At 38.8% G+C, this 21,371-nt stretch overlaps 2 protein-coding genes across 2 annotated transcripts; one reads left to right on the plus strand and one right to left on the minus strand.

Annotated features, from left to right (window-relative positions):
- The first annotated feature begins 109 nt into the window (after window positions 1-109).
- Window positions 110-17,622, plus strand: LOC139949788 (F-box only protein 9-like). The gene is made up of 12 exons (XM_071948330.1): window positions 110-250; window positions 1,766-2,288; window positions 3,659-3,759; window positions 4,364-4,421; window positions 4,811-4,922; window positions 7,519-7,642; window positions 8,898-9,061; window positions 10,650-10,849; window positions 11,499-11,617; window positions 12,895-13,011; window positions 13,349-13,428; window positions 13,885-17,622. Exons 1-12 carry the CDS (start codon window positions 248-250, stop codon window positions 13,988-13,990), a joined length of 1,707 nt encoding a protein of 568 aa, XP_071804431.1. The 5' UTR covers window positions 110-247; the 3' UTR covers window positions 13,991-17,622.
- A 36-nt stretch (window positions 17,623-17,658) lies between these two features.
- LOC139949789 (uncharacterized) lies at window positions 17,659-19,899 on the minus strand. Its single transcript, XM_071948331.1, has 3 exons — window positions 19,778-19,899; window positions 18,590-18,762; window positions 17,659-18,407 (listed from the first exon to the last, which is right to left on the minus strand). The coding sequence occupies exons 2-3, from the start codon at window positions 18,702-18,704 to the stop codon at window positions 17,875-17,877; spliced, it is 648 nt and encodes a 215-aa protein (XP_071804432.1). The 5' UTR covers window positions 18,705-18,762; window positions 19,778-19,899; the 3' UTR covers window positions 17,659-17,874.
- Window positions 19,900-21,371: the final 1,472 nt, after the last annotated feature.

Raw genomic sequence — 21,371 nt, forward strand, 5'->3', positions numbered from 1 at the left:
ATACAAACAAGCCAAGTTTAGTCAGGTCCCATGAAAATAATGCTTTAAAGAAGCACATCAATCAGTTGGGTACTATACTGCCTAAACAGTAGGTGTTATTATTGTCGTTTTGATGTCGTGTGCGTGATAAGAAGTGTGAGAAATATGGCTGCATTTTTGAGGTTTTTAGAGTTCTCCAACTGCATTGTCTGTTTTTCTGACAGAGATTGTACGGCTTGAAGTGGTCACGAGAGACCGCACGTTACAAATGGTGGGTGTTAAAGTCAAAATATTTACCTAAACTGGGAGTCGAACTTGAAAAATTAACAGCTTTGAGTTGACTTTGAATTAATTGACTTGATTGACTTGACTGTGTTCAATACTACAGATAACAGAGGGCGCTAGACTGGTATGGTAAATGGGGGTGTCATTACTTTTCCTTGACCCCTTGCCAAACTATAAAATAAAAATAATAAAGCGAAGTGTACCAAAACTTTTATTACCCAATTAACACTCACTGGCATACAATATGAATTAAACAATCGGATAACTTTCCGTATCCGTATTATTATATGATGTATGGCATGTATGGCGCCACCAGGGAGCTGTTTCTAACGATGTTCTGTTGTATACCACCAACCTCTCTCCATTACTTGTCACCAAGAAAGGTTTTATGCTAATAATTATGTTGAGTAATTACCAATAGTGTCCACTGCCTTTATTAAGACCAAGAGAGGCGTATGTTATTAACATTGTTATAAACAAGGCCAGGGGAATGTACTTGTGTAATTCTAGGCTTGCTGCGTTCCAAAGAAATTTTGTTTTGAAAATCGTGTCAGATTGTTTTGTTGCAAAGAAACTTAAGACTTGTATTGCTGTTATACCTTGATTTTTTTTATCTCTTTTGAGAAATAATTTTGTATGTCTTATCTTATGTCTTATTATGTCCATGACAAGCACCAAACTAACTACAAGTGCTGTACTCTTTAAAAGGAAATTGACAAACATGGTTTGTGGCCGCTTGTCAATGTCAGGTGTAATCCTTGATCCATTAAAATTAAAATCTGTAGTCAAGAATGACCACACAATCTGGAAAAGGGGAACTTTAGGGGGACTCTAGTACATTCCTTCTTTGAAGCTTAGCATTAGTACAAAACAGGTGTAAGGGACAATTCTACGAGGAAAATGTAAATTTTGTAGTGGAACTTTGCAAAGGGCACCACAGCAAAAACAATTGATGTCTGTGTCGTGGGTAATGATGAGGGTACCTTCTTACATGTAATATACAATGTGTATGATAATGATGTTGCAATTCAATTCTATTTAATTAAAAAAGCTTGAATAATCCTCGGTAGGTAATTACATCAGTTGGCCAGCTCCATATAAAAACATTAACAAATATGGCTATAAATATTGACAAAATACAATTATTTATAAAGTATAAAGATTATCTGACAAAATGAGCAAGCAGGTGTAAAAAATTGTTGAAACCACAGCAAAGTGAGTAGATATAAAAAAGACATTAATTGAACGACATTATTATGAACCACAAAACAAATTATAGGCCTACTACAGTGTAAACAGATAAGCAGTGGCGAACCAGACCTCCAAATAGCTGGATTCATAACTTCATTTAGTTAACACTATTAATTTGCCATTCTCCACAGATATTTTGCTTGTTTCACTCCCATGCTTATTGACATGAGTACTAGGTTTTATTTTGTACAAGTTTCATTTCCTTAAAAATGTATTTTGTCTCCTTTACCCTAACTGTGAATGCATTTAGGCTCAGGAAGAGCATTTCATCTGCCGAGAAACATTTCAGGAGGATCATGAAGAAGATGAGATTGATCTTCCTGATGATGAGACAAACCTGGAGAAACAACTGTCTAGTTTCCGTCAGCAGTGGAAAGAAGAACTAGCCGGTAGTCTGGACACAGTGACCAACGGTCAACCAAAGAAGAATGAAGAGGAAAATAAAGGGGTAGACCAGGTGGCTAGTGGTCAACCTAGGTTGAATGAAAAGCAAGGTCAGAGAAAAACCACTGGTCAGTCATTGGGAACCAGTGGTCATCAGGTAGAGAAAGAGCTGAAGATTGTCGGTGGTCAAGAAGAGCAGACCAGCACTGATAATAGATCTGCCAAATTGACAGCCAGCAGTTATCAGAGATCAGAGAAGGTAACAGCAGATGATGGCAGTCAACAGGTCTGCAGTGATGCGCAAGGTTCTATTACAGACAAGGTAGCCAGTCTTCAGGCTTCAGGTTCAAGTAATCTTTCCTTGCAGACCCCAGAGAGTCCAGTGAATGGTGAGTGGATTCAGAATATTTCCGTTCTTAATAGCACATATCACTGTGAGGTACCTACTTTCAGTATTTTCCTCCAAGGTATGTGGAGCTACGTGTTGAAGTTCGAGACCTACTCCTTTTACAGTACAAGGTGTTGTGGCACAATATGCTGCCAATCACACCAGGAACATCAAGACAAACCCTTTTCTTGTAACGATAAGTGCACTGGGTTCTTTTATGTGCATTACACAATACACGGGACCAGCGGCCTTGCGTCCCATCTGAAGGACAAAGCAACACTGGTTAAGTGTCCTGCTTAAAGGCACTGGACACTTTTCGTAATTACTCAAAATAATTGTGTAATGTTGCATAAAAACTTACTCGGCAACAAGCAATGGAGAGCTGTTGATGGTAAAAAACATTGTGAGAATCGGGCTCCTCTGGAGTAGCATTGTTTTCATAAATAAAAAAAGGTAATTTTTCACTAAAATATTAAAATACTTCAGGCCTGAAGACTTTTTTATGCATCTGAATACTGGTCTTTGACAATTACCAATAGTGTCCAGTGTCTTTAAGGACACAAGTGTCACAACCAGGACTCTGCTGATCAGAAACACCAGGGGCGGATTGCACCAAGCGGTCTTAAACCGGTCTATGCGCTATAGCCGGCCAACTTGAGACGCGCTTAAGACAGGTTTTAAATTAAGACCGATTGCAATAGCGCGGTCTTTAATTATAGCCAGTCTTAAATCTTAAGTCTGCTGTTAGCTGGCTGTAATCAGTGTTAGTTTTGTTTTTTTAAAGATGGCGCTGCATTTGTTAGTTGTAGACGATTTGATGCGACGAGCTCTACGAAGAGACCGAATATTTAGAGACAGGCTGCACCCATTAGAGGCATATCTGCATATGGTGATGATACATTGTATCGTAATGTTCCCAAGAGTGAAAATTATTGGATATCTGATGATGTTAACCTGAGCAATAAGAACAATGCCGTAGCGACAGTGCTGCAGATGTGCTAAGTATTATGGGACATTTGTTCGTATTTCATTACTTTCGCCGACTTATCTAAGACCGGCTTATTGCAACAGTCTTAATGACTGACTACATGTAAGCTAAGACCGTCTAAGGCAGATAGCCGGCTATAACTGACTGGTCTTAGACTGCTGACTAAGACCGTTTTATTGCAATCCGCCCCAGATCTTGAGTCCAGCACTCTTCCGCTCGGCCACACTAGCTACCAGTTTAATACTACCTTTAACAAGTCTTGACAGGTGTACATTTGTTTATCTTTACAGATAGCTCTTGATACCTTTTGTTGTATCATTGTCAACCTTGATACCCGGTGTTTGTGGGAGATTTTCTAACCCACTTGTGTCTTCTTGTTGTAGATGAATCTCCGTCAACCAAAACTAGGAGAGAAAGCGAGATGTCAGTAGCTGACATCGAGAAAGAGGATGACGATAGTGATCGAGAAAACATTGAGGCCAAGGTACATAAAATCTGTTCCGGTCAAGGACTTGTATTATTATGTTGATTGACAAGAATTAAGTATACACGGACATGGACAGGAATAGGACAACACAAACAAATAAACAATTGTGACATGGAAACATTTTTCTCTAGGTTCTCTGATTCTTCTCTTACTCTCTTCCTCAAATATACTCAGTAATCACAGGTACAATGTACTTACATTATTATATTGTATCTTGATGGGAAAATAAGTCGACCGTTTCCGTTGAGACCCAGATCAGCACTGACCGCCCTCTCCAGATCTTGTGGGAATCCAAGCCTGTGATTCCAGGATTGGCGCACAAGGTGCCTGGACTCCCAGGGGCTGGAGATGTTTTGCGGTCAGTGCTGCCTGTGAACTCCATGACCTTACAGTCAACCCTGCTCGTTACAAAACCTTGTCCTCTATCTTTATTCTTGATTGTGTTATTTCAAACCTTAGGATTCACATCACTGGTGAAGGACCTCCCTGAGGAACAGAAACTTCCAAAAGATGATCAAAAAGTCAATGACAATGTTGATGAGACACTTTGGCCAAGTCAAGATCTGTCTTTCAAGTTACATTTATATAATTTTTCTTTCAGGCAAAGGCTCTGTTCATCCAAGGTGTACATGCAGAGAGAAAAGGCAAACTGACAGAAGGTAATATATTCTTATTTGATATAAATGTGACGTGTCCTGGCCGAGCGTTCAATCCCACAGGACTCAAGCTCTTGTGTTTCTGATCAATCAGTAGAGTTTGGGTTTGAGTTCCTTTCTTGCCACTTTCTTGCCACGATTGGACGTCAAGCTGTTGGTCCAGCATGTAAAAGAACACAGTTACAGTTAACATTAAGAGAAGGGGTTCAAAAACTTCTAAAACGTCTAGAAATATTTTTAAGGACTTTCCGACGTCCATAGATAAAGAACTGTAAAAAACTAATTCTAATTAATGATGGTATTTTTCTGCTAATGAAATTAAGTGGATGAGACCTCACTTATGTTTTTTCAAACAGAGTTCTATGTAATTCTAACCCATGATCTTATTTCAGCCATCTGTAAATATCGTCACGCTATTCAGCTCATGCCTGATGTGGAGTCTAAGATCACTGATTATACCATCAACCGAGCCATGCAAGATGAAGATGATGATATTCAAGATGGGTAAGCCGAAATTAGGGTTTCCCTTAACCCTAACCCTAACTAACCATCAACCCTAACCATCAACCGAGCCATGCAAGATGAAGATGATGATATTCAAGATGGGTAAGCCGAAAATAGGGTTTCCCTTAACCCTAACCCTAACTAACCATCAACCCTAACCCTCAACCGAGCCATGCAAGATGAAGATGATGATATTCAAGACGGGTAAGCCAGATTAAGGGTTTACCTTAACCATGACCATAACCCTAACCCTAACCATCAACCCTAACCATCAATCGTTACCATCAGTCATGCCATGCAAGAGGAAGATGATGATATTCAAGACGGGTAAGGCGGATTAAGGGTTATCCCTAACCCTAACCTTAACCGTCTACCCTAACCATATACATTTACCCTAACCATAACCCTAACCATCAACCCTAATCATTAACCATGCCATGCAAGATGAAGATGATGATAATCAAGACGGGTAAGCCAGATTAAGGGTTTACCTTAACCTTGACCATAACCCTAACCATCAACCCTAACCATAAACTGTGCCATATAAGATGAAGATGATGATATTTAAGATAGGCCTGGGCGAATTATTCGAATATCCGGTTAATGGCGAATAGGTTTTCCTATCCGTAACCGCGAATGCCTTTTTTTTCTTAACCGGATATCCGCATAGGGCGCGAATACCTATTTACAAACCGGATAATTCTGTAATTACAACCGAGTAACCGGATATTCTTTAATATCCGAATATCCACGGACGTCGGGCGACAACTGATATGAATGTTTTGTCTGAATTCTTATGAGACTTCTATTAAAAGACAGCATAAAACAGCATAAATTAAGTATTTAACTATGCTTACCTCCGTGAAGAGTTAAAACAATGACATTTCACACGTAATTTGTTCAAAGATTACAAAAGTTTTCCTTCACGTAGAGTCAATCACGATCAAAACAAAAAGCAAATCGTCATCTTTAAATTAGATCCGGTCATTTTTATGAATGAACCGAGTGACACTGTCTAAAACTAATATCAATCCGCCCATATGATCTCATTCACAACGAACAGCGCCCTCTAGCGGCAACATTTTTTAAATAGTGCCCTCTTGCGGCGAAAAAGCTATTCGAATATCCGGTAATTTCAGATAGTCAGTTTGTATTCTGCTGTGTAGATTTGGTAGGGTTTTTTCAAACTCGATTTAGGAATTTTGGATACTTCTTAGTTCTGAAATTTATTGTCCTGTCCATTGATTACTACCTGAGTGAGCGGTAGGAAATCGGCTGGGTTGCTTCTCTTGCTTAGTGGATTAAGGAGACTTCTCGTTATTAACTTACCTACCACAGGGTGAGTTCCTAATGGGAGACTTTTTGAAAACACTGCCACTAGAGGGCAGCAGACCTACCAGGTAAGGGTGCACAACTCCTATAGCAAACAATGGTAAATGCTAAAAATTCAAAAATACTCAAAAAATATTTAGAAGTCTCTCAGCCTCTTGAAAAATAAATCACATACATTGTCATATAACTAAACTAGTGCTGGGCGAATAGTGAATTTTTGTTATTCGGATACCGCTGGCCAACTATCCGAAATTAACCGGATATTCGAATAGTTTTTTTTGCCGCTAGAGGGCGCTATTAAAAAAAAAAAAAATTAAAAATATTTTTTTTTTGCCGCTAGAGGGCGCTGTTCGTTTGTGAATGAGATCTTATGGGCGGATTGATATTAGTTTTAGACAGTGTCACTCGGTTCATTCATAAAAATGACCGGATCTAATTTAAAGATGGCGATTTGCTTTTTCTTTTGATCGTGATTGACTCTACGTGAAGGAAAACTTTTGTAATCTTTGAACAAATTACGTCAGAAATGTCATTGTTTTAACTCTTCACGGAGGTGAGCATAGTTAAATACTTAATATATGCTGTTTTATGCTGTCTTAATAGAAGTTTCATAAGAATTCAGACAAAATATTCATATCAGTTGTCGCCCGACGTCCGCGGATATTCGGATATTAAAGAATATCCGGTTACTCGGTTGTAATTACAGAATTATCCGGTTTGTAAATAGGTATTCGCGCCCTATGCGGATATCCGGTTAAGAAAAAAAAGGCATTCGCGGTTACGGATAGGAAAACCTATTCGCCATTAACCGGATATTCGAATAATTCGCCCAGGCCTAAACTAAACTTCAGATTTCTTCCAATTTTTGGTAGGTCAGCATTTTGGAATTTTTGCTAATTACCCTAGAAGAAACACTCCCAAAAACTCACACACACCACTTGTTATCCTTGGGGAACTTGCGTCCAGTACGTCCTGTTCCAGAACAGTTTGGTTTATGCTGGCATTGTGTTATGAAAAACAAAATACAGTTTGGCTAAATCTAAATACAAAATCAAAAACAAGCAAAACACAAGGTATTTGCTGTCAGTGACCGTCACTCATGCTTCTCCTATTCCTAAGTTGTTGACATTACCTGGTGAAGAGCGCCCTCTCTTGGTGATTGGCAGATAGTACCTAAAGTTTCCTATTGGACTCAACATTTTGCAACCTGCTCTAGCGATCGTCAAGAGAAAGTCAAATTGGATTATTTGTTTGCATTTTTCAGGTACCAAGATGATGACAGTGATAACGATACTCAAGATGATGGAATTGAGGACTTGGTATCGGAATTAAAGTCACTGACTACAAATGATATCAAGTCTCACTGTGATCCTAAGTTCCCTCAGTCGGTAAGAGCTAAATCCTTCTTCAATAGTTCCCTTGCAATAAGTCGCCACTCGCCAAAAAAAAACGCCGTCAATGAGGGCCAAAAAGTGCACTTACTGCAGCCTAAAACATAACATAACATAACATAACAACTAAAATTTATAAGGCGCAATTTAGCGCACTAGAAAGAAATTAACTTGGAAAAAGGTGAGTCTTAAGGACTTTACAAAAAGCAGAAAGAGTAGTGGATTCTTTAATGGCAGTTGGAAGATTGTTCCAAATTGTGAATTTTGTTTGCTCAGGGAACACTCAAGCGAGTGATGTCAAGTGTGGACAGTAAAGTGGTAATATAATGAGGTGTAGTTTTGTTAGAGCATTTATAAACGAGAATCTTAAAATGGATTCGTTCTCTAATTGGTAGCCAATGAAGTTCCCTAAGTGATGGGGTAATCTCTCAAGGGTGTGGAACATATTAAACGAGCTGCACTATTTTGTAATCTTTGAACTCTGTCCAATTCATATGACGTTGCACCAAATAAAAGGAGATTGCCATAGTCAATACAAGAGAGGACGAAAGGCGCCCTCGAGACCAAAAAAAGCACATTGACTGAGGCCAAAGGAAGCAAATCATTGGAAAATAGCAGTTCTTTGTGAAGAACACATTCACTTGACCTCAGCTTCCTGTAGCGTTTGCGTTATGCAGGGGGTCCATATCACAAGTCTTGGGTTGTTCATGGGAAATACAAAGGGAAAAACTTACACTGACAGCGGCTGTCAGGGTTTCCTTTAACTTCTTTTAGTGACTGGTCACTACCAGCACTAGCGTAATAGATAGTTTCTGTGCTATGTAAATGTATTTATGCTTATTGTTACCAGTTAGATTGTAATTTCACAAGTCCATCAGCTTTTTTACCTGTCCTAATGGTAAAGTATAATACTTGCATACAAATTTACTCAGTAATAATTAACTGAGAACTGGTTATAGTATAAAACGAGAAACGACTCTCTATGAAGAAACAAAGTTTTTGAGAAAGAGGTAATTTCTCATTAAAATGAATCAGAGAAAGACTTCTTAAAGCACATGTATTTGTGCAACAAGGGTGTTTTTTCTTTCTTTATTTTTTTGCAACTTCTAAGACGAATTTAGCCCAAGTATTCACATGTTTGTTATTTATGCACTATATGTTTGGATGTAAATAGTAAGAATACTGGTCCTTGACAATTCCCAACAGTGTCCAGTGCCTTCAAAAGTAAGCCCTGTTATTTTACATCTTTCAGAGTACACACATCTCATCACTGCCGATTGAGCTTCTTCTGTACATCTTTCGTTGGGTGGTGTCCAGTGACTTGGATTTGAGATCCCTGGAAGTACTTTCCTCTGTGTGTCGTGGATTTTATGTCTGTGCAAGAGACCCATCCCTGTGGCACAGAGCTTGTCTTAGGTAAGAGAAGAACTCTTCCTGAAGCAACAGGCAATGTTTGGAGTACAAGTAAAGGATTCATGGGGCATAGAGCTTGTCTTAGGTAAGAGGTTCCCCAACTAGAAGACCCTTCCTGATGCCACAGGCAATGTTTGGAGTACAAGTAAAGGATTCATGGGGCATAGAGCTTGTCTTAGGTAAGAGGTTCCCCAACTAGAAGACCCTTCCTGATGCAACAGGCAATGTTTAGAGTACAAGTAAAGGATTCATGGGGCATAGAGCTTGTCATAGGTAAGAGGTTCCCCAACTAGAAGACCATTCCTGATGCAACAGGCAATGTTTAGAGTAAGAGTAAAGGATTCATGGGGCAGAGAGCTTGTCTTAGGTAAGAGGTATCCCAACTAGAAGACCCTTCCTGATGCAACAAGCAATGTTTGGAGTACAAGTAATGGATTCATGGGGCATAGAGCTTGTCTTAGGTAAGAGGTTCCCCAACTAGAAGACCCTTCCTAATGCAACAGGCAATGTTTAGAGTACGAGTAATGGATTCATGGGGCAAAGAGCTTGTCTTAGGTAAGAGGTTCCCCAACTAGAAGACCCTTCCTGATGCAACAGGCAATGTTTAGAGTACGAGTAAAGGATTCATGGGGCAAAGAGCTTGTCTTAGGTAAGAGGTTCCCCAACTAGAAGACCCTTCCTAATGCAACAGGCAATGTTTAGAGTACGAGTAAAGGATTCATGGGGCAAAGAGCTTGTCTTAGGTAAGAGGTTCCCCAACTAGAAGACCCTTCCTGATGCAACAGGCAATGTTTAGAGTACGAGTAAAGGATTCATAGGGCAAAGAGCTTGTCTTAGGTAAGAGGTTCCCCACCAGTAGAAGACCCTTCCTAATGCAACAGGCAATGTTTAGAGTACGAGTAAATGATTCATGGGGCACAGAGCTTGTCTTAGGTAAGAGGTTCCCCACCAGAAGACCCTTCCTGATGCAACAGGCAATGTTTGGAGTACAAGTAAAGGATTCATGGGGCATAGAGCTTGTCTTAGGTAAGAGGTTCCCCAACTAGAAGACCCTTCCTGATGCAACAGGCAATGTGTAGAGTACGAGTAAATGATTCATGGGGCATAGAGCTTGTCTTAGGTAAGAGGTTCCCTAACTAGAAGACCCTTCCTGATGCAACAGGCAATGTTTAGAGTACGAGTAAATGATTCATGGGGCACAGAGCTTGTCTTAGGTAAGAGGTTCCCCACCAGTAGAAGACCCTTCCTAATACAACAGGCAATGTTTGGAGTACGAGTAAAGGATTCATGGGGCACAGAGCTTGTCTTAGGTAAGAGGTTACCTAACTAGAAGACCCTTCCTGATGCAACAGGCAATGTTTAGAGTACGAGTAAATGATTCATGGGGCACAGAGCTTGTCTTAGGTAAGAGGTTCCCCACCAGTAGAAGACCCTTCCTAATGCAACAGGCAATGTTTGGAGTACGAGTAAAGGATTCATGGGGCACAGAGCTTGTCTTAGGTAAGAGGTTCCCTAACTAGAAGCCCCTTCCTGATGCAACAGGCAACGTTTCACAAAGTACCTATTAATCCTTTTTCGTTTTTATTTGTAGTCTCTGGGGTCGGAATTGCTGCAAGACCAAAGACTACAGCAGCTGGCGGCAGATGTATCTGGAGCGCCCTCACCCTAACTTCAACGGTGTGTACATCACTAAGAATACGTACTTCAGACAAGGTGAAACAGACCTTGATGGGTTGTATCGACCTTGGCACATGGTGGAATATTATCGCTATGTCAGGATGTTTCCTGATGGTAAGTCATTAGCTGTGAATGAATTGAGGATCTGTGGCTAAAGGTAATGGCTACTGGGGCGGTAGTGATATATAAAGGATGGATGAGATCTAGCCAATAGCCAAAGCAGTAATAAGAGACATAGCCAAAGCTATAGATTTCATCATAGCAAACAAAATTCCCTTGAATATGTCAACATTTGTTATATTTTCTTTGTATCACTCTTGTTATATTGATTTTTTCCTTGGTGTTTCTTTGAGTGGTCGGGTTGGTGTAGCAGTATCTATCCTCACCTTTAATATCTAGGACCCCTGTTCAAACCCCTGTTCAGATCACGTCGGGGGCACTTTTCAGTCCCTACCTGACTGCATGGGTTTTCCCTGGATTATTTCTGTACGGTTTTTCTCTCACATCTAAAACTGAAACTTTCTTCCTTGTCTTCTCTCAATTGGGTTCTTGGCTAGTACAGTAATTTAGTTTGCTGTTCTGAGAGTCCTTGGCTTCACAACCAGAATAAATTAAATGAAATAAAAACCTTCTTCCCCCTAACCCCCCCCCCCCTTCTTTGTCATTTCCTTGTTTTGTCTATGTGCATTTCAGATGAATACTCATTTTAAAATCACTTGGCATTTTGTGAAATCTTAAGCCCTGACTTGATGTTTCATTACAGGTGTAATAATGATGTACAGTGCACCAGATGAGCCTAAACTGGTTGTCAGTAAAATCAAGAATAAGAATTCATCTCTGCCAGGCATTCTGATTGGACAGTATGGGATTGTAGATGACATGGTAAGCTCTATCAGGCATTCTGATTGGACAGTATGGGATTGTAGATGACATGATAAGCTCTGTCAGGCATTCTGATTGGACAGTTTAGGATTGTAGATGACATGGTAAGCTCTATCAGGCATTCAGATTGGACAGTATGGGATTGTAGATGACATGATAAGCTCTGTCAGGCATTCTGATTGGACAGTTTAGGATTGTAGATGACATGGTAAGCTCTATCAGGCATTCTGATTGGACAGTATGGGATTGTGGATGACATGGTAAGCTCTATCAGGCATTCTGATTGGACAGTATGGGATTGTAGATGACATGATAAGCACTATCAGGCATTCTGATTGGACAGTATGGGATTGTAGATGACATGGTAAGCTCTATCAGGCATTCTGATTGGACAGTATGGGATTGTAGATGACATGGTAAGCTGTATCAGGCATTCTGATTGGACAGTATGAGATTGTAGATGACATGATAAGCTCTACCAGGCATTCTGATTGGACAGTATGGGGTTTTAGTTGACTTAGTAACAGTGTTGTTGACTCGATTCAGTGACTTGGACTTGAGTCAAACTCAAGTCGCCATTTTTACTGACCTACTTGTGACTAGACTTGACATGTGCACAAACTACTTGAGAGTTGTGAATGGACTTGATTTTACGTCAATGCAATTATTGTTTAAAATGAATGTTGTAAAATCGAGTCTTCTGTATCAAAGATGCAAGTGGCGATACCAATGTTTTCGAGTGCTCTTGTTATAAGGCTGAATCTTAAATTTACCAGGATAACAGATTTTGTTATTGTGTTTAAGTTTGGCCTGATTTGACTGGCCAAAACTTGACTTAAAGGCAGTGGTGGACACTATTGGTAATTTGTCAAAATAATTATTAGCATAAAACTTTTCTTTGTGAAGAGTAATGGGGAGAGGTTGATGGTATAAAACATTGTGAGAAACGGCTCCCTCTGAAGTGCCATAGTTTTCGAGAAAGAAGTGATTTTCCACGAATTTGATTTCGAGACCTCGGATTCAGAACTTGAGGTCTCGAAATCAACCATCTAAACGCACACAACTTCGTGTGACAAGGGTGTTTTTTTCTTTCATTATTATCTCGCAAGTTTGATGATCGATTGAGCTCAAATTTTCACAGGTTTGATATTTTATGCATATGTTGAGATACACCAACTGTGACGGTTAGTCTTCGACAATTACCAATAGTGTCCACTGCCTTAAAGACTTGACTTGAGCAAAGTCTGTGATAAAGTGAAATTCTTTTGATGTTTCAGGTTACAGCAATACTTCGTAGAGAGAATACCATGGACTATGAATCTGGATTCAATCGCTACATCAGGTTCAAACGCAACAAGAATGTGAAAAATGACATCAGCTACACATTCCACTTGGTGAGTTATGAGAAAATGGTTATGACAGACATGATATTCTAATTCCTACTTAAATCTGAATTCCAAATTTTTGTTTGCCCTTGTGGAAAATCAGACAAATTGTGATTAAATAGCCTAAAAGGTCCATTGAAGGCTTCAACTTGTGTACATTTAGGTCAGCCCTCTTGTACTCCATCAAAGATTCCCACTGTTTTCCAAGGACCAAATAAAAAGTCTGTTATGAACAATGTAAACAAGATCATGTTTGAAGAAAAGAATAAAGGAGCATGAAGGAATGTTGGTTCTATGAAGAACCAGGTTTTGTGAGTAAACATTTGTTCCCTTTGTTTTTATACAGGAATTTAGTGTGCGATCTGCCGGCCATCATCCAAACTGCAAGTTAGAATGGAAGAGCTATCGGTGTCAAACCCACCACAGGTATCTATAAATGCGTTTTATTTATTTATTTCCTCAAAACCTTCAAAAATTGAGAAGATAAAAAGATAAAAGTACATCATTTTACAGTAAAAGGTTCAAAAACATGTAAATTAAAGAAACAGGATAACCCTGACACTCTCCGACGACCCCCAGACCATCTATGTTGATTTGGACGTAACGTTGCATCCCATTCCGATTAGCAAACCTAAGAATATTTTCTTCTTGTACAGAAGTGCCCCCCACTGCTCCCCCCCCCCCCCAAAAAAAAAAAAAAAATAGGAGTAGGTGGCAACTCGCCCCAGTCTGGTGGCAGTTGGGTCACCAGCCCAAATCAGTTAAGGGTAGCCCTCTTGTGATGTCAGGCGATCTATCATAAAACAACTCTTTTAAATTGTTATTATTTGTACTATTACTATGTTGCTGTCTTGCTAAAATTGTACTTGTTTCCCCCAACAGACCCACTGGTAATACCAGCGTTGCCGACTTTGAAGTAGATGGCTATAAACCACTCATATTCAGCCGAGTAAAGAGCTACACTGTCAACACAGACAAACCCATGTAGACTTTACAACAAGGAGTGTGTCAAGCTATGAGTTGTAGGGGCAGAGAGACGACCATGCTGAATCTACTCTACATAAGAAGTTTGTAAATGGCATAGGGGTTTAATCTAATTGTGATTTTCCTACTCTAAAAAATTTGTGCTATATCATCTTTGTGTATAAAGACTGTCAAACAAAGTTATAGCAAGAAAGTTTAAGAAAGAACAAATCCACACAGCCAAGTACAATGTAGGTAGATACACATGATGTTACCGCCAGCTGAATATACATTGATATTTTGTTCCTATTATTTAGTACAACTTTTCTTTATGCTGCTACTACCTTGTTTTTCTTCTCAACTAGCAACCAAATTAAGGCTCGAAGAAAAAAAATAGTCTGGTCCCTTTTCATGAAATGAGAAGTAGACATGCCAGTAAATGCCAGTTTTCCTTTGTCTGTACAGGAAACCTGACACACTGCATGTAGTGGTGAGGTTTATAATCTGCATAGAATCACCATATCAGTGAGTAACCAGAATACTGCGCATTTGTTCTTGCATTGTTGCAGAATATACTCGTTGGTAGAATTTCCATATCACTTGGCTTTGCCTCATGAAATAGAGTAGTCCAGATTTCACTTTATATTATGTGACAATACACACCCTAGATCCAATGGGCGTGTTCGATTAGCTTCCCCGGGTTGATCCCGGTCTGCCCCGGTACGTTCAAATAGCTTTTGCATCATTCCAGGGGCTCACCCGGGTCAGCCCCCAGTGCCCTGCTGGTGGAGTGGGTCACTTTTGGGCTGGCCCCAGGTGCATGACGTCATCATGAGAGGGTAGGTGATCCTACGATTAGCGCTTGTCATGGGCTCACCCGAGTGAGCACCGCAGATCGACACAGGGAAGCTAATCCAACGCACCCAATATATTGGCAGGATTTCATTCTAAACTCGGAGATAATTTTGCTTTGGTAATTTGTTAATTCTAGGAAATATTTTCGGAGACGTTTCATGGACTGAGAAAAGAGCCACTTAATTTTTTTTTTTTTTTTTTAAGTGAACTATTATCAGAAACTAATGACTGCTTTTAAGTTCATGGTTAGGTCATTGCAGATTTAAATAATAGTGTTAACATTGGATGTTCAAAGCGCACCCTTTAAGCAAAGGTTTTTTTAGATTCAATTCAAGTACTAACATTATTATTCAGGTTTAGATCATTGCTACTATTATATCAAATTCTTATACAGCATATTTCACAATAACTGTCTCAATAAGCTTTTAGTGCCCTGGTCATTGTTTTTAAACTAATCAGTTTGGGTTTTGAATGAACTTTTATCAGAGATTTTAGTTGTCAAATCATGATGCTCATGTGATAAATTGAACATTTTTTTTTTTAATTCTTATAGCAATTTCTAAAATAATTATTAAGTGCACAAGTTAGAAAGAAACAACTATTTTAAGAATAAATAAGTGACTTTGAAGCTTTTCCAGTTGTGGCTCAGAAGAAAAACTATTGTAGTAGTAAACTTGCGTAACTGTACAAGAATGTTTTTAATGATTCTGGGAGAATTGTGTGAACTAAGAACCGTTGTGGTCTTGACATTTATATCCTGCTCATCTTTAGGAAAATGCGAGACTGCTTCTACTGCTGATGATGCTTTGGTATTGAGTAGGGCTGAAAACTGTGCATCAGCCAAAATTCAATTAGGTTTACATTTTTGTGCCCCACTCATTTTGTGGTTAGCAGCTAAGCAGTATTTTCTGCTTAACACTTTAATTAAATTCTAAAGGCACAGTTCTTGTGGGCAAATATTTTTACTGGATTGTACTAGATTGCACTTCTTGATGACAACAGTCGAGTAAAGACATTATTTCTAACAGTGTAATCATGCACAATAATATTGTACTTTAAAGCTGTCTTACTTAGGGGACTGGATGCTAACAATACTAGTGGATAAATACACAGAACATTGTAGTGTTATTAATTTGTTTTTATTGGAAAATGGAAGTTAGTTACTCTTTAAAGCCATTATACACTTTCGGTAAACAGTATTGTCCAAGTCCCACACTTCGTGTATCACAACTTATATATAAAATAACAATCCTGTGGAAATTTAGGCTCAATCGGACATCGGAGTCGGGAGAAAATAACGGGAAAACCCACTCCTGTTTTCGCGCGTTTCGCCGTGTCATGACATGTGTTTATAACAAATCCGTAATTCTTGTTAACGAGAATTTATATTGTTTTACCGTTTTCTCAAAAAGTAAAGCATTTCATGGACTAATATTTCAAGAGAAGTCTTTCACCATTACCATCTGTAAACCCTGTAAATTATTTGTAAATCTGTGAACTTTTTTTTTTTTTCTGTACCGAAAGGGTCCAATGGCTTTAATAGTAAGTCCATTATGATGCATTGTTCATTTTAGCTAAGTAGAAACTTGTTGAGTATCAATTTGATTGCCTAATGAGCATCTCTATAAGATTGGACCTTGATTGAATAAATTGTTAAATTTAAAGAGACATTTCAATCCTGTTAAAAAAAACAAAATTGCAGAGCACACTGGCGCTTCTAAAATTAAACTTTTATAAAATTGTTGACATGTAATAATGTTTTCAGTAATATAATGTTTACGGTTACGATCAAAACATGTATTAACTGCAATCAAAATATAAATTTCAGGCAAGATTAAAGTATGGAAGTGTATATAATGAAATAAAAATGTAAAAAAAAACAAGATTGATGTGATTTTGTACTTTGCAAAAGTTTAAACAGAGCTAGCGGCCATAGTTAAATGGTTATTGTTCAAGCTTACATCCTCACTTTGCAAAGGGTACTTTCATTGAGAAATCTTAAGTCTATAGACATGATAGATGGGAAATACACCGATCCATTAGGCTCTGCCCACGTCGCAAGTGTGAGCAAGAACACGTGAGCCTCTCCAATGGTATTCTGCACAACTTGGCGCGCGCGCCAAGTATACGTGCACGCATGTCAGACTTTATAGTGTCGGACTTTTGGTTGTGCAATGGGTTGTGATTGGTCAATACGCAATGGGGCGGAGCTGAACGGACCAGAACAAGGGCAACAGATTGTGACAACTGTGTAATTCCAGTCCACTGCATTATCAAGCACCAGTCTCACCAATCCTCAGTCAAATTCATCTAACTTGTTGGATTAATGTTTTTATAAAATTTATTTTCACCCAAGGTTTTTTATTATTTTGTTCAGGTGTATCAAAACCCTTGCATATAAATCTGAATTCATAAATACCTCGGACAGTTTCGCTATTCCTATTGGTGGAGAGCGCGTCACGTGGGTGTGTATAAATGTGACGCGCGAGCTTGCACCTGTTCTTTTAAGACAGTTCATTCCTATTGGTCGAGAGCAACGGCTGAAACAGTTGTGCCACATCACGCGAGACGCGCACATCATTCCCTTATTAGGAGTTGTTTACCTTGTTTAAGTGAGGGCGGCGGAGGGCTTTACCATTTCATAGCTGGAGGGGTGTTGTGTTGAAAGAAATCATTGAATCATTATAATTTCTGCATTTATTTTACTTTTTTACCAAAACGTGTCGACGTTTTTGACCGAAAAGGTATTTATGAATGGGAATCAAAGTGTGTTGAATCGGTTTTCAACTAGTGGTTTAAACCCGCCGAGGCCTGGTTCTTGATAATTTACCTCGACTTTGTCTCGGTAAAATTATCAAGAACCAGGCCTCGTTGGGATTAAACCACTAGTTGATAACCTCTTCACGACACATTGATTCCCTTATTTAACTTATTCTTACTAATGCATAAGAATATCTTACTAAAAAATAAAAGATGTTTTCCTTATTTCATGCCATCTAAAATCAAGAAAAGGTCAAGCACACAATAAAGTATTGCCTTCTTTAAGTAGTGCAGTTATGTTTCATCCAGTTTCTTCACTCGGTCATAAATATTCTTATATTTCATAAGTTGAATTTGAGCTTTCCAGAAGTCCATGTAAACCCACATTAAACATCCTTGTTTTCCTCCGTCATGATTTACATCTCCACAATGTTTATCATTCCTTAGAATATCCTGCATTCCTTTATACAAACCTAGTTCCTTATCATAAGACTTAGAGTATGTTAAATCTTTCAGCTCTTTCTCAACTGGAAAGCGGTTCTCCCGACTTGTGAACATATTGCAGAAAATCTGTTGTCGCTCTTTGAGTAAGGGTCGGAGGTCATCTAACTCTAGCATCATCCTCTCAGTGATGAGTTCTTCTTGTCTCTGAATGTCCTCAATGGCAAGTTTCCTTTGGAACGATGTCATTCTATCACCAGTTTGCTCCAATGGCCCCCTTGGTGTGGCAGCGTTGTTTACTTGAGTTTCTGCCTCCTTTTTGTATTGCTCTTGCTTCTCAGAAAGTTGAGATAATTGAATGGATACCCGTCGCTCAGCTAACCAACCTGATAAAAGAATCAAAAGATAATCAAGGCACTGTACTCAATGTGGTTCTCTCCCACATAATCACTACTGGTATTACTTCCATTGTAATAGATTTCTAAATCTTGAACAAAATCTTTAATTAAAATCTTTAAAAAGAAGCAGACTGTATTCAAAATTATTTTATATATTGGTAATCATTTACCAATAAAAAAAGTGGATGCAGGAAGTAGAAGTGGCATGAGCTGTGAGGCAATGCGACTGATCCTCCTTGCGATTGGCTCTTCAGTTGGGGGGATGTTCAGATTATTCTCCTCCATGTTTGGTGCATAACATTCAGGCTCTTCCTCTTATTAAGTTAGAAGTCATCACCAAATCCTGATCAGAAAAAAAAAATTGAAGAAAAACATGATGGTTGGTTATGGGTAGGCCTAATTGCTTCTAGTTCTACCATAGAGTATAAAGTACTCTATGGTTCTACAGAGCTCCTCTCACAAGGTAGCCAAGTTATACTCCTAGAAAATAAGGCTCCCCTCGATTCCTAGAAGTAGCCAAGTTATACTTCTAGAAACTATAAGGGTCCCCCGTAATTTCTAGAAGTAGCCAAGTTATATCTTCTAGAAACTGTAGCTCCCCCGTAGTTTCTAGAAGTAACCAAGTTATACTTCTAGAAATTATATGGCTCCCCTCCAGTTTCTAGAAGTACTAACAAAGTTATACTTCTAGAAACTATAAGGCTCCCCTCAAGTTTCTAGAAGTAGCCAAGTTATTCTAGAAACTATAACATAAGGCTCCCCCGTAATTTCTAGAAGTAGCCAAGTTATATCTTCTAGAAACTGTAATTGGCTCCCCCGTAGTTTCTAGAAAGTAACCAAGTTATACTTCTAGAAACTGTAACGCTCCCCATAGTTTCTAGAATGGTAGTAGTAGAAAAGTAGCCAATTAATTTTTATAGTTCTTTCTGGAAATGGTTGAAATTGAAAAAAATAAAAAATAAAAAAATAAAAACATTGATTGGACCACAAAATTTGTGTTTGTATTATATATTGTGGTGAATATAACATCTCCACCTACATCTACGATGGTACTCAGCAAAGTACCCCGCCCGGCCCCATCCTCACACACACCGCCCACTTCCTAGCTAGAATAAACGAACTGACTGAAGTGTAGTTGCGATAACGTAACCCTCCTGCCGACGGCGTAGCCGGAGTGTTACGTTATCGCAACTAACTGAAGTGAGAGTGGGATGATTGAGGTTCGATCACTTGTCGTCAGGGCAGCGGAACGAAACTCTATTAAAGTTCCGACATAGAATTTCAAGCCTTCTAACACGATCCAAATAATCAATAATAATACAAGATATAAACAAGTTCAAAGATGTAAAAAAATTCACCAGTCCCGACGATAAACAAACGCCCCGTGGGTACATTCTGTTACCCCTTCGACTGCTGCATACCCCCTCTGTCGGCCCCCCCCCCATCCAATCAATTATCTATCCGCTAAAACGACACTTTTAATTGGTTATTTTGCCCAGCATTCTTACTTTTGAGCCAATGGGAACGGACTAGACAGTTTATGTGGAATGATACCAGCCCAAAGCTAGCCGCATATTGGGCCCTAATCCTTCGCGATCCATGTACATGTACTATGTAGTACAAGGTAGCGAGGTGTGTGTGTCATGGAGGAATAAATTCCTTGGCATTTTTATGGCGTTCCCCAAGTGCCGTCTTTTTACACACACACAAAACTACTGTTGATTCTTTTTTGCCGTCGCATTTTTTGCCTTAGGTTGCATTTTTTTTCTGTCGCAATAATGTTTGAAAAATGAAAACATTTTTGAAATTAAAATTTAATTTCAAAATTTGTGTTAATAATACATGACACCCGTACCCATAGAGCTATATAAAAGAACTTAGAGCTATATAAAAGAAAGGTCTTATAATATAGCTCTATGGATGACACCCTATCTCTCATTGCAATCAATGGTTTCCCTTTGAATTTCTATATTAAAGGGACACACCGGCCGAATTGGGCTATTTGGGCTACAAAATAGACTAAGATATGACTTCAATGGTCTTCCAGGAATGAAGAAGCAGTCCTTAAAAAAAATCATCAAATTTAGCCGTTTTTGAGCATTTTAAGACAAAAACGCAGGTCGCGTGATTGTTCTAACCAAAAAGTGGTACAAACAATCACGTGACCTTCCGGGCTAGTTTTACTTTCAGCCGTCTAAAAGTAACTTTTACTTAACCAAATTTAAATATTTTTTTACATGATTATTTACGAATAATAGACGAAAAAGATCATGTATTCAAGTTATCGCTACAAAATGTTAATAATGGTGAAAAATCTAACGTAAGATTCACATTCAAAGAGTCCGTGTAACGGAAGCTTGTTATATGGCCGCATTGTTTTTTTAAAATCATTTTTCGCTAAATACGTGACATTTTGATGATTTTTTTTACAGCAACTATCTAAAAAAACAATATTTATGATTCTACACCCCTAAATTGCGTAAACGGTGAGCCGGTGTGTCCCTTTAATGGATGTACACGTAGACCCACAATTAAATTTGTCCACTGTTCTTACATGGAGGTCCTCCATGGTTCTTACAATTAATGTGTGTTCGCAATATATATCTTGCTAATTAATTGCTGCATGTCTTTCTTGTTCGTTCCACTTTTTATTTCCTTCATTTCTTTAATTCTCTGTAAAAGTTTTGTTTAAGTTTCGATATCTCTCAGTTTGTATAGCTTCCTTTAAGTTTGCCACTACCTATTGCTTCGCTTCATCCATTGGTTTGGTGGGAGGCAGAAATTTCATCGCCTTGTACTGCATGGATATTGTTTTCCTGAATACGCAACCAAACGGCGGATGGGAATTATGGCCCAATATTCGGCTAGCTTCGGGGATGGTTCTCGAAATAAAGTCTAGTCCGCGCCTCTTCCTCTATATTGCGTAATGTCACTCGTTTACATTAAACGTCA

Source organism: Asterias amurensis, chromosome 17 (assembly GCF_032118995.1).
Source record: "Asterias amurensis chromosome 17, ASM3211899v1".
NCBI lineage: Eukaryota > Metazoa > Echinodermata > Asteroidea > Forcipulatida > Asteriidae > Asterias > Asterias amurensis.

Excerpts from the sequence above, each read along its gene's own strand:
- LOC139949788 (XM_071948330.1), top strand. Across the intron at positions 11,618-12,894 it reads ATGGGATTGTAGATGACATG|GTTACAGCAATACTTCGTAG; the intron begins GTAAGCTCTATC and ends TTGATGTTTCAG. Across the intron at positions 13,429-13,884 it reads CGGTGTCAAACCCACCACAG|ACCCACTGGTAATACCAGCG; the intron begins GTATCTATAAAT and ends TTCCCCCAACAG.
- LOC139949789 (XM_071948331.1), bottom strand. The coding sequence starts at position 18,704 with ATGGAGGAGAATAATCTGAACATCCCCCCAACTGAAGAGCCAATCGCA. Across the intron at positions 18,408-18,589 it reads TGCATCCACTTTTTTTATTG|GTTGGTTAGCTGAGCGACGG; the intron begins GTAAATGATTAC and ends TTCTTTTATCAG.